Source organism: Dioscorea cayenensis, chromosome 8, assembly GCF_009730915.1.
Source record: "Dioscorea cayenensis subsp. rotundata cultivar TDr96_F1 chromosome 8, TDr96_F1_v2_PseudoChromosome.rev07_lg8_w22 25.fasta, whole genome shotgun sequence".
NCBI lineage: Eukaryota > Viridiplantae > Streptophyta > Magnoliopsida > Dioscoreales > Dioscoreaceae > Dioscorea > Dioscorea cayenensis.
In genome coordinates, this window is record NC_052478.1 from 21485183 (window position 1) to 21503301 (window position 18119).

Below are 18119 nucleotides of genomic sequence, written 5' to 3' on the forward strand. Positions count from 1 at the left end.
AAAGAGCCATTTGTACAACAATTCAAGATTATATGAATAACAATGGGCATACATGAAATCGAGTTATTCTTTACTTTTAATGAAAATGAAATCATTTACCATCCTGCAGGAACAATATAGAAAATAAAACTACAATAGAAAACTGAGCGTGTTCCGGTTGCATAAAAAGCAGTTAGACTTGCATATCATGCTAAGTCCAGGATTGCAGATGTGTTAATTAACACAGTTTCGCACCAGTTAACGAAGCCTCTGCTATCTTCGGGCCGCATCTCCGTGGCGTCTTTCTTTCTTGTATCGTGACTGATGTGGATCAAATCCTCCTTCATCTGCACCGTACACAGCCCAAGTAGGTGTTGGAGCCATGTAGTCTTCACTTTTGAAAGGTTTTCCCAATGCCACCTAAAAGCCATTAATAAGGACTTGCTCTAAGCTCTCATTGAATGATAACACCTAGAAATCAAGTTACTATGGGAGGAGGATGGTGAATCTGTTACCAGCTCATGGAATCGGTCATAGTCGATCCACGTATACCACTGACCATTTATCTTGTACTTATCAACCTTCGCCAAAAGTACACAGCAAGAATGCACATGCTCACAAGCAACTTCATATTCACCATTGCTTTTGGCAGCCATGGCTTCTGAAAAGGCTTTAACGTCAGAATGCCACGGTACATTCTCCATTGTCAGCTTTGAAGTGGCAGACCTGTTAAAAGTTGGTAAAAACCCAAGATGAAAAATGGATGTGATTTAGATAATGCCTAGTAAGAAAAATATGATCTACTCACGAGCCACAGTATGTGACACCCTTGATTTCAACTAAATCAGGCTTCCCAATTGACAACAAATTAGAATATGCATCCACATCTTCTGCATTCCACCCTTTAACAAGAGTTAGCCGGTACACCGTTCTTTGCTCTTTGTCTCGCAAAGCTCTCAGTGAATCCTATTATGAAGAGATTATTGCACTAAAACCATGCAAGGGATTTGCAATCTAAGCTAATCAGCAAAATGGGGAAAAATACTCCAAATGCAAGCTTATTTCAGCTGTTGCAATAACCTTTTGTTAAAATTCACATTATCTAACTAACAGAGAGAAGCATAAAAAAATGGGGGTGACTCGTGATGAGAAAACCTAGAGAGACAGCTGCTTCAATCAGATGGATAAATGACCAAGTGTTAAAACATTATCAGGTCCAGATGCTTTGGCCCTGCCTTTTCACAGTTCAGAAGCCCCCAAATATAACAAGCCTAATTAAGACACATGTCTCTTCAAACCATCAATATTAGCTTGATATAAAGATAATACAATACACTCTAATTTACCCTTTGAATGCTCCTTCAATGGATGAAATCCCTAAACTGAAGTGAACATTACATCTTTGGAAGATATCATAAATGTTTCTGGGAGATAGCATTAAGTGTTTCTGGCATATATGTTACTTCATATTAACCTCAAAAACTAACATTCTTACTTCTTTTTGACAAAAGAGACAAAAGTGTACTTCATAAGCATATACACATAAAAACATGTAAGAAACAAAACATGAGAGTGTAAGGGCATACAAGAAAACGCTCCCAAAAATCACCAAAGAGTGGCCTATCAATAGCCTTCAGGCTCTCCTTTGAAGCAGCATCTACACTTACATATAGCTGTTATCACCCAGTAGTGGTCAACAAGATAAAAAAATGGTAATGAGTAATAAGCATTAAAAGCTCCAAACCAGCAAGCAAAATACAACCAAGATATGAGGAGCACCTGGGTAACTGGTTTCAACATCTCAATTCTTTCGGGGAATTGGGCATTTGTAACCAAAAAGGTAGAGATATGTCTCCGATGCAGCTCATCAACTATGGTATTTATCTCCGGATACATAATAGGTTCACCAACGAGGGATAATGCACAATGCCTAGGAGAAAGACCTTCTAATAATCGTTCCTGCTTTACTCCTGATAGAAACAAGAAGGATAAATCAGACACCATAATTAATTGGCTTCTAGTGGACCATGAAAGTATACACTCGTGAATCATATAGGCATGAGATGTTACGTGCACCCTCATCACCAAAAACTATATCTTTCCAAATTGCTCTACAACTGGCAAAACCTGCCAATCTCTTTTGGAGAAAGCAGTTGTTGTCTGATTCAATGATCAGAGATGAGCAGAACAGGTAACGAACAACCTTACTGAGGTTGTCAAAGCACTACAGGTACCAAGATGAATAATCCAAATAAAAAGAGGACCATTATCTCATCTTGATATCTTTTGACTAATGGTTTATATCAACTAATCAGCCATTTCAGTGCATCCAAACATAACATAAATTTTGTCAAGGTCAAAATGAGTAATGGCTTTGCTGGGCAAGAACCAAGCTACATAGAAAATTTCAGCAACATCAGTCACCAGAATACCAGATATGGAATTTAGGTCCCGTTTGGATCAAGGGCTCTTACTTTTGGTGCATACACATGTTTAGCTATGCACCAAAAGAATTAGGAATAACGTTTCCCCAAAATTGGGGGAATGAGCATTACTTACTCTCTAAATTACAATTTTGACGCTGAGCAAAAAAAAAAAAATTGACATACTTTACAATTTTGTCCACCTTTTTATTAGATATTTGTTTATTTTATATAAAAGATACTTAAAGATTTAATTATATTAATCAAAGTGTATAATGGGCAAAGTGAATTATTTAATTAAATATTTAATGATAATAATTAAACTGAATAATAGTTAAAGTAAAATATTTAATTAAAAAAATTAAAATGAATAATTACGTTTAAATTATTTTATAAATAAATAAAATTTAGTTATTATTAAACATAATTGGTTGTCTTATACAATATCATTTATTTACATTAAAAGGCACAAATTTGATTTTACCACATTTCTCTCTTAATTTTCATTCCCAATACGTATTCTTTTCAACCAAATATTGTTTTCATTCCCATCCCCGTCCCTCCATCCCCAATACCATCCCCATTCTTCGTTCCATTCCTATTCCCATTCCATGAACCAAACAACCCCTTAAACCAACTTTTTTAAATCTTAAATTGCTTTCATATTTCTTTTACCTATGCTAAGCAATTTTCTTTATCTTAAGAGAAAAAAAATTGATAAATGGAGATGTCCTTAATAATGGTATAATGTAAAGACAAGGAAAGGAAAGAACTTCAAAGGAAAACTTGCACAGCAGGTTCTAAACACAATTGACTTCCATTACCATCAAGAAGCAGAAATACACACCTGGGACACCTTTCATTTGCTTGATCATCTTAGTATGCTGATCGATGGCGCCATTCACAATTTCCAATGGTTCATCCATCTTCCATCGCCAGCTTTTTCCAACAGGATTTGTATGATGTCTCCAACAGAAAACACATTTATTTGCACAAGCCAAACTCGGAGTTGCTTCCATGCACCTGTTTCATTATATAATCAAAAACTTGGAGATACATAAATAGATACATAGAATTAATAAAATATTGAGCTAATGAATATTTGATCATAAATGGAAGAAAAAATAAAAAATTATCCACAACAAGACTATAGTGCTACACATACCCATGTCAGCAATAATATCATCAATAAGCCAGATTTTTTTTGTCATGCATTGTTCTCAATCTTAATGATAGTGAAGAAGTAAGCACTTTCCCTTCTTTCACACAATTCATAAAAACTAATTCCAAGACCTAAACTCCTGTGTTCCTCCTCAGAACTATTTGAACCAGTAGATAATGAGCAGTCAATTTATTGCATCCCATTTGTTGGGGAAAGCAATGTCACCTTTCTAGCGGTACCAGTTCTCTTTCTTTTTTTATTAAGTCAAATGGATCCTAATTCTTAATCCAACATTTGCTATATACAGCGGACACACTTAACTAAATCTGCTACTATTCAAGATTCTGATCACATACAATTTCCATGTGTTTCTATAAAGGCATGCCCGCAGTTACAACATTTTAAGTCAATAGAAAAGGATCTTAGTTCACATATATGTTCCCAAAGGAAGGAATACCACTTGATTGATATCCCTTGGTCAAATGTAGCTAGAGAAAGCTTCCATTTCATCTTCCTAGATTCCACTAACATAACACCTCACTACCTACGAATGCAAAAAAGAACTAGAAATGAGATAAGAAGCCATCACCTGTGACTTTCTATCCCATAGAATGAGTGCTTGTAGCATCCTCCACGACCTCGAAGCTGTGACTTAGTCCATCTACAGAGTTTAACTCCACTATGAGTACCAATAATTTTATATCCCTGAACATACAATCATAATCAAAGTAAAACTATCAGCTTGATCCAATGAAGCATAAGAATTTCAAAGCAAGAGCAAAAAGTCACCTGCTTCTCCAAGCTCGCCCTGATGACCGGAGTCACCATTTCCTTAACTCCATTCTCCCCATTCTTCAAAACCCCATTTGTCAAAACCCCAGAAGACCTCCTCGATGGAGCCTTACCGGCAATATCCTCCATATCAACAGCCTCAGGCTCAACCACCTCCTCATCTTCATCATCATCCTCTTCCAATCCATCAAACCCATCACTCTCAGCTCTCACATCCAAACCCTTCTCATCCTCCCCAACACCACCACCACCACCACCACCACCACCCTTCAACAACTCCAAAACCCTCCCACTCCACGACTCAAAAACCTCATCCAAATCCCCAGAATCCACATCCCCCTCACAAACCGGCACCATCTCCACCGCTCCAAGCGCCCTAATCCACCTCGCAAAATCCCTCGCAACAGCATTGAAGCTCTGTCCATACGACCCTGACCCAACCCCAAACACCGCAAACCGGCAACGAGACAAAATCAAAGACCCAACCCGGAAATCCTCCGCACTCTCAGAAAGCCAGCGAGCAAGAAACGCAGCATTCCCGGGGGGCTTCCCATCCTCCCAAGTCGAGGCGACAATCAACACAAGGGTTTCTCGCTGTAGATCCTCAGGCTCATACTGCCGTGGATCAACGAGATCAACGCCAAAGCCGGAGGAACGTAGCAGTAAAGCAAGGCGGCGAGCGAGGGCTTCAGAGGTGCCAGTCTGGGAAGCAAAGAGGATCTTAGGGTTAGGGTTTGGGGAGGAGGAGAGGCGGCGGAGATGCCGGAGACGGCGGGATTGGTAGAAGAAGAAGAGGGAGGAGAAGGAGAGGAGGGCGGAGAGGGCGAGACGGGCGGGGAGGAGGGATGGTGGCATGATCGTAATTACGGAGAATGGCGAGGGCTTGGGCGGGAAAAAGGAGAAGGAGGTTTGGACTTTGGAGAGATGGAGAAGAAGGAAGAGGGTTTGGGTTCTTAAACCTTTTGGGTTTGGTTGGACCGGGATTGGACCGGTTTAGTGGAATGAGAAGGGAGAACCGGGTTTTTGGACCGGTTTTTTTTGTTTTTTGAATAGGCCCTTGTAGTAATGTTTAATTGTTTAGTTACATTGAAGTGATTAATTGTTGGTGTTTTTGTTTATGTACCCCGGGGAAAGTTTAAATTGGCGGATAAACAGTTGTAAATAATGCATATATATATATCACAATATGCCAATTGCGGACATAGAACATACGTCAGATTAACAAAAATAAAAAAAAAGAGAGATGAGAGAGAGAAAGTAAGCGGGGTGGAGAAAGAGTGTAATAACAATAACCGACGGATTATTCTGAGTGAGAATGGGTGTGAGAAAATGCTGAGTTGGTTTTATAATTTTCTTTAAATAGTGCTAATAAAAATTGAGTTAGACAGTTCAGATTGATTGAGTTGCCTGCTACGATCACAACACTATGGATGCTATTCGGTTGACTGTTGGATTGGAATCCAACGATTCAATATGAACGTTCGTAGAATTTATATTATATCTACGAACATTCACGTGGCCTCTGTATATGTATATATATATATAGGGGATACGTCTTCTAAGGACGTCCTCAGAATCCATATCTGGGGATGTCCCTAGGAGCCATTAGATCATTTAATCTAACGGCTCCTACAATGTCCCCAAAACCACACTGAAATTCTCTTTGTCAAAACCACACGTCTCTGTCTCCATAAACATCTCCACCGCATCCACTGTCTCTGCCTCCACCAACGCCTTCTTCCCCGTCTCCACCAACGCATCCACTTTTTGCGTCTCTACCAACGCATCCACTTTCTCTCGTGTCAAGGGTTAAGATCCATCTCTCAGTAGATCGACCAATTCCTTCCTCTCATGATGCTTTTCAATTCGGTAACACTTTCTTTTTGTTGTTCTTCTTTCTCTTTCCATTCGTTTTTCTGATTGATTTGGGTGTTGATTTGTTCATAAAATGCTGTTAATTTCAAGATGGAATAGTATTTCATTCGATTCGGTGTTGACAAAATGTTTATCGTGAAAATTAGGATGTTATTAGATGGAGATTGTTGCTATAAAGTTATGTTTTTTTTCTTAATTGGTTGATGCACTTATTTATATGAATCAAAGTTTGAATTTTGTTGATATTGAGGAATCTGAGGATATTTTTTTCCTTTGTGACTTAGGTTGCAGCATTATGACAAATAGAATTCAGAATGATGGTGACCCTTCTAGTTCTAGTTATAGTTACACATGTTGGCAAAGGAATGAAATGGATGATGACAGGATGATTGTTATTGTTCTCTCAGAAGAGTATCAGGTGTCGAATTTGTTATTGAAGGTTATTCAAACGGATGATTTCTGTACCTTCATTTATCAGCCATGATTGATTGTTGTTGTTCTCTCTGAAGAGTATCAGGTTGAGATATCAAAGTCAAAGATTCCTTTTCCACATAGGAAAGGGACTTTGTATAACATTTAGTACATTGTTAGATGGAGTGATACTAGTTCTAAGGCACCTAAAGAGCATATTTGGTGGATGAGAAGTTTGTACCCTTTGAGCATTAAAAGTTTTTAACAAATTCAAATGTACAAGTGATGCACAAATGACCTGTTTATTAATCTCCAAATTCAAGGCAAGTGGTGGAATGGGAATGCCCAATACCCCACCCACACAATTGCTTAGGGGTGAGCAAAACCTGATACCCGATCCGGTTTTTAAAACCGGATCAGGTACCCAGTTTTTCAAATCGGCAAAAACTCGACCCGTATCCATACTTGTCAACTGCTTGTATGCATACTTGTTTATTTTGCTACTTGTCAATTGCTTGAATGCATACTCAATTGCTTATAGGAGCAAGTGAATGAGAATTTCCAAATGGAAAAGGCTTGGTCTACATATCTTAAGACATCTTCAGCACAATGCAAATTCAAAAACACAAACATACGCTGTAAACAATTGGTGCACACAGGATACAATATACCAAAACCATTCAATGGGTCAACTAACTCCGAAATAATACATCCATCAGCTAGAGTTTATAGTTTATGGCAAGCATGACTCATTGTTTATTTCACCTCACCAAATCAAAGAAGAGAAGGTGATCATCATGATGCCAGTAAAAAAATGCACAGAAATCCTTAAAAAATATTGTAAAACAGGGATTATATTCAAGTTCCATTGTACATCAGAATAAATGTCCAGGAAAAGCTTTTAGCACAAGCACTTACAGGAGGAAAACACACACACACAGTGCTTCTATCAAATGGTTAATGAATACCTGTTAGTATATACAACTAAAAAACATCTTTAAAGGCAACCATGCAAATAATTTTGTTTCAAAAAATAATACAAGATTTTTTTTTGACAAAAGAAAAATTGCATATTAAAAGGGGTACAGGTTTAACATCCATTAATAGAAGTAAACTGAAAACACCATAACAAATAACCAATATTGTGGCTTGAAAAAGTGGTTGTTTCTTGTAGCTTAGGGTAGACCTGCATTCACAAATAAAAAGTTTCATTTATTGAAAATGTGAATCTATGTGATACAACACTTCAACAACAACAACAACAACAACAACAACAACAACAAAAACAGCAGACTTATCGGGATGTGCATGTGGTCATGTAATGACCCTTTTTCCCACATCTACTACAAGTCCATTTCCTCTTGGCTGATAATTGAAGTTTGATTCCGGATTTAATCCTTGTATTTACTCTTGGCCGCCTTTTCTCTTGACAGGTTTTGGATCAAGAATACTAACGTGTGACCCATAAACATCATTATCACGTGAGAAGGTAGGCAAAGAACATGAACCAATAACCTCTTGATTTTCCTCATTTTACTTGGTGCGTAATGTACGCTCTGGTGTATTTGACATTTCAGTAACCATTTCAAATATGTTATTTAGCTTAGGCATAATTTTTTCATACATCTCTAGGGATAATATACTCTATACAATACGGAAACACATTTTTTTGTGCAGTCCACTTCATCAATGGTGTAAAGACATTGTTGTGGGTCTCAACCATTATAACACTTGATTGATACCTTGCATCCATACTCCAACGACGTAGAATATATTTTTTGGAAATCTTCGGCACCACCTTTTTTTTAAATATTTTCAATATGTGGCAACACAACACGCCCTCTCTCTCAAACTTCTTACACAAGCACGTAACGTAAGGTTCCCCATCTTTAGTACAGTTTTTGCCAAATACAACAACATGATTGCAAATTGCATATTTAGCCTTATCGGACCCATTTCGAATGCGTTCAGTAAGCATACTATCACTTTCTTGCAATTCTACCTGAAAAGTATTAAACACAACTCTTGTATACACTTCTCTTGCATGTCTCTCAATTGGATGACCCGTATAAAAGTTAGCTATAGAATTTAAAGTCTTAAAGTCTTTGCTTTCTTCAGCATTTCTTCGAGCTGACATAGCCTTATCATATTGCATAACAAATTCATCCAGTGGAGTTTGTGCATTAACAAAGCCATCAAAAAATGAGTTGATACTTTCACTACGTTGTGTAGTGGTCATTCCTACTGTGAATGTATCTTGCCAATATAGAGAAACCCATTTGCTCCGAATTTCATACATCCTACTCAACCAGTGTTTATCATCAATGTTGTATGTTGCCTTAAGTTCACCCCATCTATCCTCGAATGCTTCAATCGATTCACTATGATGCAACCAGTTAGTGTAATCCCTCATAAAACCATCTTTGCTCTTCAATTCTACTAAATACTTCATTGAATTTCTCCCAATGTGCTAAGAGCAAAGGCGATGACCAAAATTTGAAAAAACATGTGCAATGGCATTCCTCATAGCCAATTCTTGATCTATAATAATTGTTTGTGTATGTTTCCTTAGCATGCATTTCAGCCATGTTTGGAATACCCATAAAAAACATTTTTTTTTCATCTGGCATGAGAGTACAACCAAATAAAATGGATTGCTTATGAAGGTTGACTCCAACAAAAGGAGCGAAGGGGAAACAAAATCTATTGGTTTGATAAGTAGTGCTGAAAACAACATCTCAAAATTTTGAATATGCAGCTTTAGATCTTCCATCTACCCAAAAGACACATCTAGTTTGACCAAACTCATCAAGCTTCATATCGAAAAAGAAAAAATAATCATTGAGTTTTTTCTCCTTGAAAAACTTAACAATAGTCATGCATTCTTGCCCAATATTGTTGCTTCGAACTCAAATGATTTGAACAATCATTCGGGGTAATAGGTGAAGGCCCTGTACTTGAAAGTGTTTCATTCAATATTCGAGATATTTGGCTCGGTCCCACTCTACTCTTATGCAATGTCTCCATTAAACTTCTACACGTCGCACTGATATGGCGGTGAGACCGCATCTTCATCACCTTAGAGGGAGTTCTTAGTAAATGATGGTTATGAACATCTTCAAAGGTCTTTACTGTCCACAACCCATTCTTCATTTTTGACACTACCATCCGAGCTTGGCAATTTGCCCTTGTATCTCTACGTCTTTGAACAATTTTTCCCAACTGCCTTTTGTCTGCCAACTTGGCTCTTTCCTTATCACAAACAAAGTGTCAACATGTAATTAATTAATTGAGAACAAGACGAACGATGCACGTGCCCCTTTCTTACCCCAAAACCTCTAGACTTTGCATAATCCAAGTAATATCGAAACGCTTCCTCCTCATCCTTAAACTCCATACCAACAAACGGGATTCTTGCTAATTCTTGTCCATCTCAAGACTTTGGACTCATTGCCAATTCTTGAACATCTTGTGTTGCCATATCATCTTCATTTTCAAGTTGTTGGCTATCATTCTCTTGTGTCACACCACCACGTTCTCCATTTAACCCGAGCTCATTCAAATCTATCCCATCAGTGGTATCAACCATGATATCCTATTAGGAAAACTACAACCAATTAGAATATATCAAAGTTTATAATTTGAAAGAAGGGGGAAATCAGATAGAGATCAACCTGAGCTTCTTGAAACTCCATTGATGTTTCTATAAGCGTCTTCTTGCCAGGTCCACCAGCCCAAGTCCAAACAGTTGGCCAGTTGTACTTTGACTAACTCTGCAAAGATGTTTTCCAATTTTGCTACATGCAAGGTTAGAAAAAATAAAAATCAAAGATACTAAACAAAAACTTGACTCTATTAGACCATAATGTCAACATATTTCCTTTAGAACAATTGAAAATCACCACATTGCTTAATTACTTATATGGTTGTTATTAGCCTTTTCTTATTCTCTACTTGCAATCAATACAAAGTTGCAAGAGTTGAAATGACACTCAAAAAAATGAATCAAATGGCATGCAATCCTCCACAACCTCCAAGTTTAAGGTCAACCTGCACTATTAAAGTGCAGCAGATTTTAATGCACATTACAATCATAAAATTTCCTTCACCCAAATATAAAGTTTGGCACCTCAAGTAATATATATTTACATAGGGATTTCAATGTGTCCATACCAACAATTTTGCATCAGTAATTCTCTAAACAGTGAAGCCCAAATCCCAACATTGTGAACAATTACCAAAACCAACAATCACAGACAGAACATAAAGAGGTTGAAGGCAATATATTTTCTTCAACAAAGATTTCTTTTAATTCTCAAACAATCAAGTATTTCCTCATACACTTCCAAAGCCATCAAAATCCTTGCTTTACAAACAACAAAACATGACTTATGGAAATTAGATAAGCAAGCACGACACCAATGTAAATTAAAAGAAAAACACTAAACAAAAATCCAAAAGCAAGCTGAAATTTTTCAAAAACGAAACTCCAAAACCACTAACATTTTTTTTAAGACAATGGAAGCGTAGGTGGAGACAACGGGAGGCATTGGTGGAGACAACATGAGGCATTGGTGGAGACGGGGGAGAAGGTGTTGGTGAAGGCGGAGATAGTGAATGCGGTGGAGGAGTTTGTGAAGACAGAGTCGTATGGTCTTGGCCAAGAGAATTTTTGTGTGGTTTTGAGGACATTATAGGAGCCGTTAGATCATATGATCTAACGGCTCCTAGGAACATCCCCAGATATGGATTCTGGGGACGTCCCTAGAAGACGTATCCCCTATATATATATATATATATATTAGGATACAATTATATTATTTACATGAATATGCTCATAGATTTGTGAAAAAAATTATATATATATATATATATATATATATATATATAATACGCATAGACGAACAAGTTGGTCTAAATAGTAAAAACTTAAGCCAATGCTTTCAAATTCAAATCTTTGTATATACTCCCAGTTTCTCATTTGCCCTATGAGTAAGAGGGGGAAAAAGAACAAGAAAAACAGAAACATATGAGCATGTATAGTATTTATGTTTATAAAACCCTATGAATTAATACAAAATATTATCACTGATAATGTAAAAAGGTAAATGAACCTGTATAATCTTCAACCTAAGGGTAACCCAAAAGAGAATAATTCAACAGCAAAATTATTGGTACAAAGGTGAAGCAATGAGGTAAAACTTATTTACCAGTTAATCAATTACAGAAGCATCAGGTTGGTTCACATTTTCATGCTAAACAAGTGCCAAAACTCAACAATCAATATTGCTATCAGAAAACAACTCTAGAAGTCAACCAATTCTACCAATTACAAATGGTTCATTATAATTATTTTTCCTTTTCTTTTAAAAGAAATAACAATCATATTGTAAATGCCGTGAGATCATCTCGGAGATTGGCAGCCTTCCGAGCACTCTCCCTGAAACAACTGAATGAGCTGAGATACATACAAGAGGAAGCCGCGAGGAAATAAACATACGGTGAAATACCAACTTCGTCATTGTCCATGATTTAGAAGAGAGATCTTCACAAAGATTGCTAAGACGCCACTGAATGGTTTACGGTCTCCATGCTGTTTTTTGCACACAAAAAATACCCTCTTTGTCTTTGCCATAGGTCATCCTGATCTCCCAATGCAGGGACTTCAAAATTGCCTCTAATGGGTTAAGGATCTCCAGCTTATCACGAATTATCGCCCAACCTCCGGGCCTTAGTATTCGGTCCATCTCAACTATGATGACGACCGGCTGCTTGCATCTGTTGATAAGTGAAATTGCAAGCAAGGGCTTCAGTTTAATTCAATTTTTTTTAAATGCTTTTAAAGCTGGCGAAATAAGTTAGTGCTACGGTAAAGATAGGCACACATGCTCTGATTCTTCAAAATCGTATAATTTTCTAACAACCAGTTCTTCAATTTAATACAAAGAAGCTCAAAAGAACGGCTGGCTGATATCAATTTGAGATCAAGCAAAAGAAGAGCTTGATCATTTTCACATTATCCTCTAAAGTTGACAGTTTAAAAAAAAAAAAGAGAGAGGAATAATTGCACCACTTGTCTTGAACTATACCTGAAAATTCATTTTGGTCACTGAAAAAAAAAAATCTATTTTGGTTGAAAGATTAAAAGGTATTTTTATATAGGAGCCAAATTGTTCAATATTTTTTTGCAATATTCTTGCACTCTAAAATTTTAAATAGTTTTGGGCTCGGAGAACAAAGTGTATAAAGGTATAGTTTAGGGACCAAAAGTGCACTTTCACCTTTGAAAAGAACAAGGATAAAATGATAGATTCCAACAATGTTAGTCATGGGTGCTATCTACAGCTGCTCCAATGAAATCACAATACCTAAAATGATTGAACTGAGGTTGTGCTTGGATGATTTACATACTGACAAACCATAGCATATCCATACACATAGACGTGAAATTTCTATATTAATTCTTAATAAGAGAGGTTGTTCAGCACTGGAAAAGTTGGTTGTAAGTTGTTATGAGACAAGGGCAAGGTAGATATAACAATATTTGGAAAACCTACTGGATTAGAATATTCTAGCTTTATAATTTTAGGAAGCTATTATTAGTTACAACCCATCAAAGCACCTCATTTTACAGGACTATAATCATAAATTATAATAGCCAAAAAAATCACAACATATTGCAATCTTCATGTGCACCTAAACCACACCCTTCATTTGTAGATGGTGAACCAGACCAACATAGTGATTCACATTTCATCTGATTGCTCACGCAACCACAAGAACATAGGAACCTTCCAAAATGCACTAATTCAGATATGCAACTCATATGCATGTAAGTAATATTACAAGACTTCAATTATTTTTTGATAGTTAGGAAGTGTTCTCTATGCATAACCTCTACAAAGCAATAACTGGCAAAAGCAATAACACAAAAAAATAAACACAGTAATGCTAACAAAGTTCTTAGCATACCTATTCTTGAGCCGTGAAAACAGATGATCAGCATGCAAGAGGTCATAGGACCTTGGGTAAGTGCTGAATGGTTCACACCAATCATGGTAGAGACCCATAAGTCCACGCTCAAAAATGATAGGAAGAGTATTTGGAGCATGCACCGGAACTACATTCATCACCCACACCTTTTGTGACGCAAGAGCAGCTGCAAATCTGCATAGCATCATCTACAAGATGTTCAGTTTTCTTAAATGAAGAACAGGAGGTTGACATGCCCAACAAACTCTGAAGGCAGAACCAGCATATAAAAAAATCAAGGAAATCAATAGTATGGGAAATAGGCAAAATTGGATACCCTCCATAGATGGCTTTCATATCCATTACATTTCGAACTTTTGTCCAATCAATACCCATTCCATTTAAATAGGATTTGTCAATAATTGCTTTCCAATGTTCATCATCCGCAGTCAATTTAGCTCGAGAATCACCCAGCCATTCTGGAAATGTTTCAAGCCTCTTGGGCCATTCCTCGGGCCAATCAGACCCCCGTTCTTCAATAGCAACAGGGACTTTGTGCAAACATGGTTTTACTGGTGTGTACCTATGATATGATACAAATCCAAAGATAAAGGGACTAATGTTGGAACAAAATAATGGTAATAAAGATAACTAATAGTAGGTGCAGACACTGTGTGAGGATTTCTTTATTTTGACAAAAATGATTCAATAATCCTTTGAAGAAACAGATAATAATGTCAAGAGCAAATTAATAATTGCTTACCAAGCAATGTCTTGGTTTTCATTTTCCTGGCAGAAAGGGGGTTGCTTTGCCCTTCTAAGATCATAAATCTCATTTGATGCTGGTCTCTGATATATCCTAACACCTACCTCACTGATTTCATCTGTTTTATGAGCTAGAACATTCCAGCATATTGATGCCATCAATGTTGACATGCCTGAAAAATAACAATTTTTATGTAGGATGTCCAGGATGCAAACAACTAAATAACCGGTTGTCTCAATGAAGGAAATGTAAACAGATTAAACAAGAGAAGTATGTCCATATGCAGAAACACTTCACTAGGACCGCTAAATGAAAGGATATAGCATATCTTCTTGATGGCCAATTTAAGTGAAGGAAGAGGTCATGTTAGTTCAACATAGAGAAAATAATAATCAGAAACTATAAGCAAGGTAGTATAAGCAGAAATGCAGGCTTTGGAACAAGTCACATATAGAACCTAACAGGAGCAGTCGTTAAACCATCATGTTTTATTGGTTGTAGACTTCTATTAGTCTTGAAAATCATGGAAACAGCAGACACCAGTTCATTCATATATGTCACCTTCTTCAGTTTCAACATCTCCATGCTTAGTTGACAGTATGAAGTATCCACCAGGGCGCAGGATTCTATTCATCTCAAGGAGAAGCCTCCCGCCTAACAGTATATCAAACTAGAGATTAATAATGTAAGAAAGGCCTCAACACATAAATTTGATGCATGAAGCATGGACAATGACTACACACCATTAGAATGCCACGATATGCTGCATTCACTGCAATGAATAGCATCAAACACCCCACTTGGAAATGGAAGCCTTCTTGTTCCCAAATTACCTACAACCGCAGGTATCCCTCGCTCGAGAGCAAGCTGAGCTAGATCTGTCTCATCATTCATCAGCCCCAAAGATATTGTTAGCACATCTTTCTCAAGTAGTGTAGCACCAAAGCTAGCATCCACACACCCAACATCTAACACAATCCGGATATTCTTTCCCCACTCAATGTCGGGTACCATCTAAAAAATAAAAACAAAAGGCTTTAGCCTAGATGTGCAGAAAAAAAGGGCCCTGCATCTAATCAACATATGTGAATCAATTTCTTTAATGCATAGACAGGCTTGCAAGGATATAAAAGAAAATTAGAAGCAAAGGAAAGGAACATGAAGATGATCTGATCAAGTAATAAATTGAATGAAAATCTTGCTCAATAACTTAATTTGCAATTAGTTCTAACTCTATATTCACTAGCATTAACAAAAAAGTAGACCAAAAATCATAGCTAATACATAATTTGCATTGATTCCCAATTTGAAAGTCATTATGTACCAAGCAATACTAAACTAAAATATGCCTTAGTCCAAAAACATAACCCAAACAGTTCCTAAATATCATCATGTTCTTTTCAAACAAACATGAAGAAGCAATGATTGGCCTGCAACTATTAAAAAAAAAACTCAGAAACTAACTAAACCACAACAAAACTTTAGCATATAAAAGAAAACAAATTCTGTTATTGCTGCTAGCAGGTAATCCTAATATCACATTCACTACCTTTAAGGTATCCAAGACCCAAAATCATAGTTAATACACACACAAACACAAAAAGCCTTGATACTAGAATCAAACCAAACAATATCATCACATTAACAAACGCCAAGACACAATGGCAAGCTTTACCTCTTCAATGGAATTGACATAATGATGAGCACCACCCTTGAACTCAGCCTCACCCTGAGGAAACAACAGATGCTCTCCTGACATATTCAACCAACTCCGAGTCTTAGCAAAAGCCGACAACTTTGGGTGACCAACATTCCTATACAGAACCTTCACAACCAAAAACACTACGATCAGTCACCAAAACAAATCGAAACAGAACAGCATTCCAAGTTCATCAAAACAGACACCTTTGATGCTCTCTCAGGCCATGGCAACGGCGGTTCATATCCAGATGGAAGCGGCACCAAGCACATCAATGGCAATTTTGGGCAGCTCCGTTCATGGCGCCGATGCCTCAGGTTCTTGCCAGACCCCAAATTCTCAGTATCCACACAAGGCACATAGTTCTGCCAGCCATTCCCACCACAAAGCTTCCAATCATACCTAGCAGATGAATCAAACAATGGCCCTAACTTCTTCTTCTTCTTCTTCCCTTGCTCCATCTTCTTCTCCTCATCACCACTCTCTTCCGGATTCACATCCACCCCCTCTTCCAAATCCACATCCACTCCATCGTCCCCATTCAAACCCTCATCTTGCTGCTCCTCCACCTCCACCACCTCCTCCTTCTCCTCCTCTTTCTCTTTCTCCTTCTCCTTCTCCTTCACCAGTGCATCCTTGGCTTCAATTTCCACATCCTTCACAGGAGGAGGTGGAGGGGAACGCTTCAACACCGGCGATCTAGTAGCATTCCGGCGTGGCAACGGGTAGGATGGCACAAGATCAGGGAGGTCAGAGAAGGAGCTACGCTCAGAGGAAACCAAGGAAGCAGGGGAGGAGAAGATGGACCAGACGACGACGAAAGAGAGAGCAAGGAAAACCGCCATGGAAATCTTGGCGCAGAACCCAAGTGGAGCCCGCTTCGCCCCTACCGCCGCCCGGCCAAACCGCATCGCCCCCGCCATTCTCCAATAACTCCACCGTCGCCGTCTCCGTCGCCGGAGCAGGTAGTAGTGGTAGTAGTAGAAGTAGAAGTTGGTAGTAGGGTTTGAAGAGACGTGAGGGTGAAGACGGAGATGGTGCTTAAAGAAGAAGAAGGCATAGTTGAGTCTATTGCATTGTTTGATAGTAAAGTATAATTTTTTTTTATTCTTAACCTTTTTTTTTTCACCGAGGTTGTTATCATGGAAAGTTGGAATGTGGGAGAGAAAGAAATATATATTTTTTTACTATAGAGTGAACTAAGTCCCAGAGTGAATGTCTAATTTTAGAAAAAAAAAAATTTTACTACAGAGTGAACAAGTCCTAAATGCACAACATCGGGAAGTGAATATCTAATTTTAGATTTACTACAGAGTGAACATGTCCTAAATGCACAACATCGGAAAGTGAACATTTAATCTTAGAAAAAAAATTTTACTACAGAGTGAACAAGTCCTGAGTGCACAACATTGGAAAATGAACATCTAATCCTAAACTTTTTTTTCCTCAAAAAAAAGTAAGAAATAAAAATTTTTTTTACTACAGAGTGAACAAATCATGAGTTAGAGAGATACACAACACTGGAAAAGTGAACATCTTATCCTACACTAGGAAGTAAGATTCAAATGGTAATTTTGGAAAAAAAAATTTCAAAAAAATAAAGATTTGAGTGATAAACCCAAAATCAAATTTTATTGTAAAAATAATTTGAACTCGGGACAATGAGAGTCGCCTATTTCAACTGGTAGGATTTGACCGCTGAGCTATAAGTTCCTGGATATAGAGAAATTTTAAAAAAATAATTAATTAATTAAAAAAAGGAACCTTGTAGATCTATGTAATTTATTATTATTATTATTTTATTTCTTCCCTTAATAATGTCACCATTTTCAATAAGCTGGAGAGAGAGAGAATGGGTAAATTAATAATTTTTAAAAACTTTAATTAAATTTGGAGAGATTGAAAGATAGAGTTTTTTAAATGAGGGGGGTTGAGTATTGAAAAAGGTAGAATGATTTTTGAGTAGATTTAAAGTTATGAGTCATTGTGGAGGTTTTGACATGAAAAATATTTGTATTTGTTTTTAATGAATGGTTGAAT

At 37.3% G+C, this 18119-nt stretch overlaps 1 protein-coding gene across 1 annotated transcript; it reads right to left on the reverse strand.

Annotated features, from left to right (window-relative positions):
• Window positions 1–49: 49 nt before the first annotated feature.
• LOC120267397 lies at window positions 50–17145 on the reverse strand. Its single transcript, XM_039275033.1, has 21 exons — window positions 16286–17145; window positions 16056–16205; window positions 15124–15394; window positions 14942–15034; window positions 14378–14552; window positions 13952–14197; window positions 13615–13809; window positions 12226–12420; window positions 12040–12100; window positions 10097–10237; window positions 9971–10027; window positions 9721–9894; window positions 8555–9112; window positions 4354–5331; window positions 4154–4269; window positions 3250–3425; window positions 1759–1949; window positions 1566–1652; window positions 788–945; window positions 495–705; window positions 50–399 (listed from the first exon to the last, which is right to left on the reverse strand). The coding sequence occupies exons 1-21, from the start codon at window positions 17000–17002 to the stop codon at window positions 253–255; spliced, it is 5097 nt and encodes a 1698-aa protein (XP_039130967.1). The 5' UTR covers window positions 17003–17145; the 3' UTR covers window positions 50–252.
• Window positions 17146–18119: the final 974 nt, after the last annotated feature.

Bases quoted from the DNA above. Each gene is read 5' to 3' on its own strand.
- LOC120267397 (XM_039275033.1), bottom strand. From the start codon at position 17,002: ATGGCGGGGGCGATGCGGTTTGGCCGGGCGGCGGTAGGGGCGAAGCGG. The intron at 10,028-10,096 runs GCAATGAGTCCA...ATGGAGTTTAAG, and splicing joins CACAAGATGTTCAAGAATTG to GATGAGGAGGAAGCGTTTCG. The intron at 706-787 runs GTGAGTAGATCA...AACTTTTAACAG, and splicing joins GGTGTCACATACTGTGGCTC to GTCTGCCACTTCAAAGCTGA.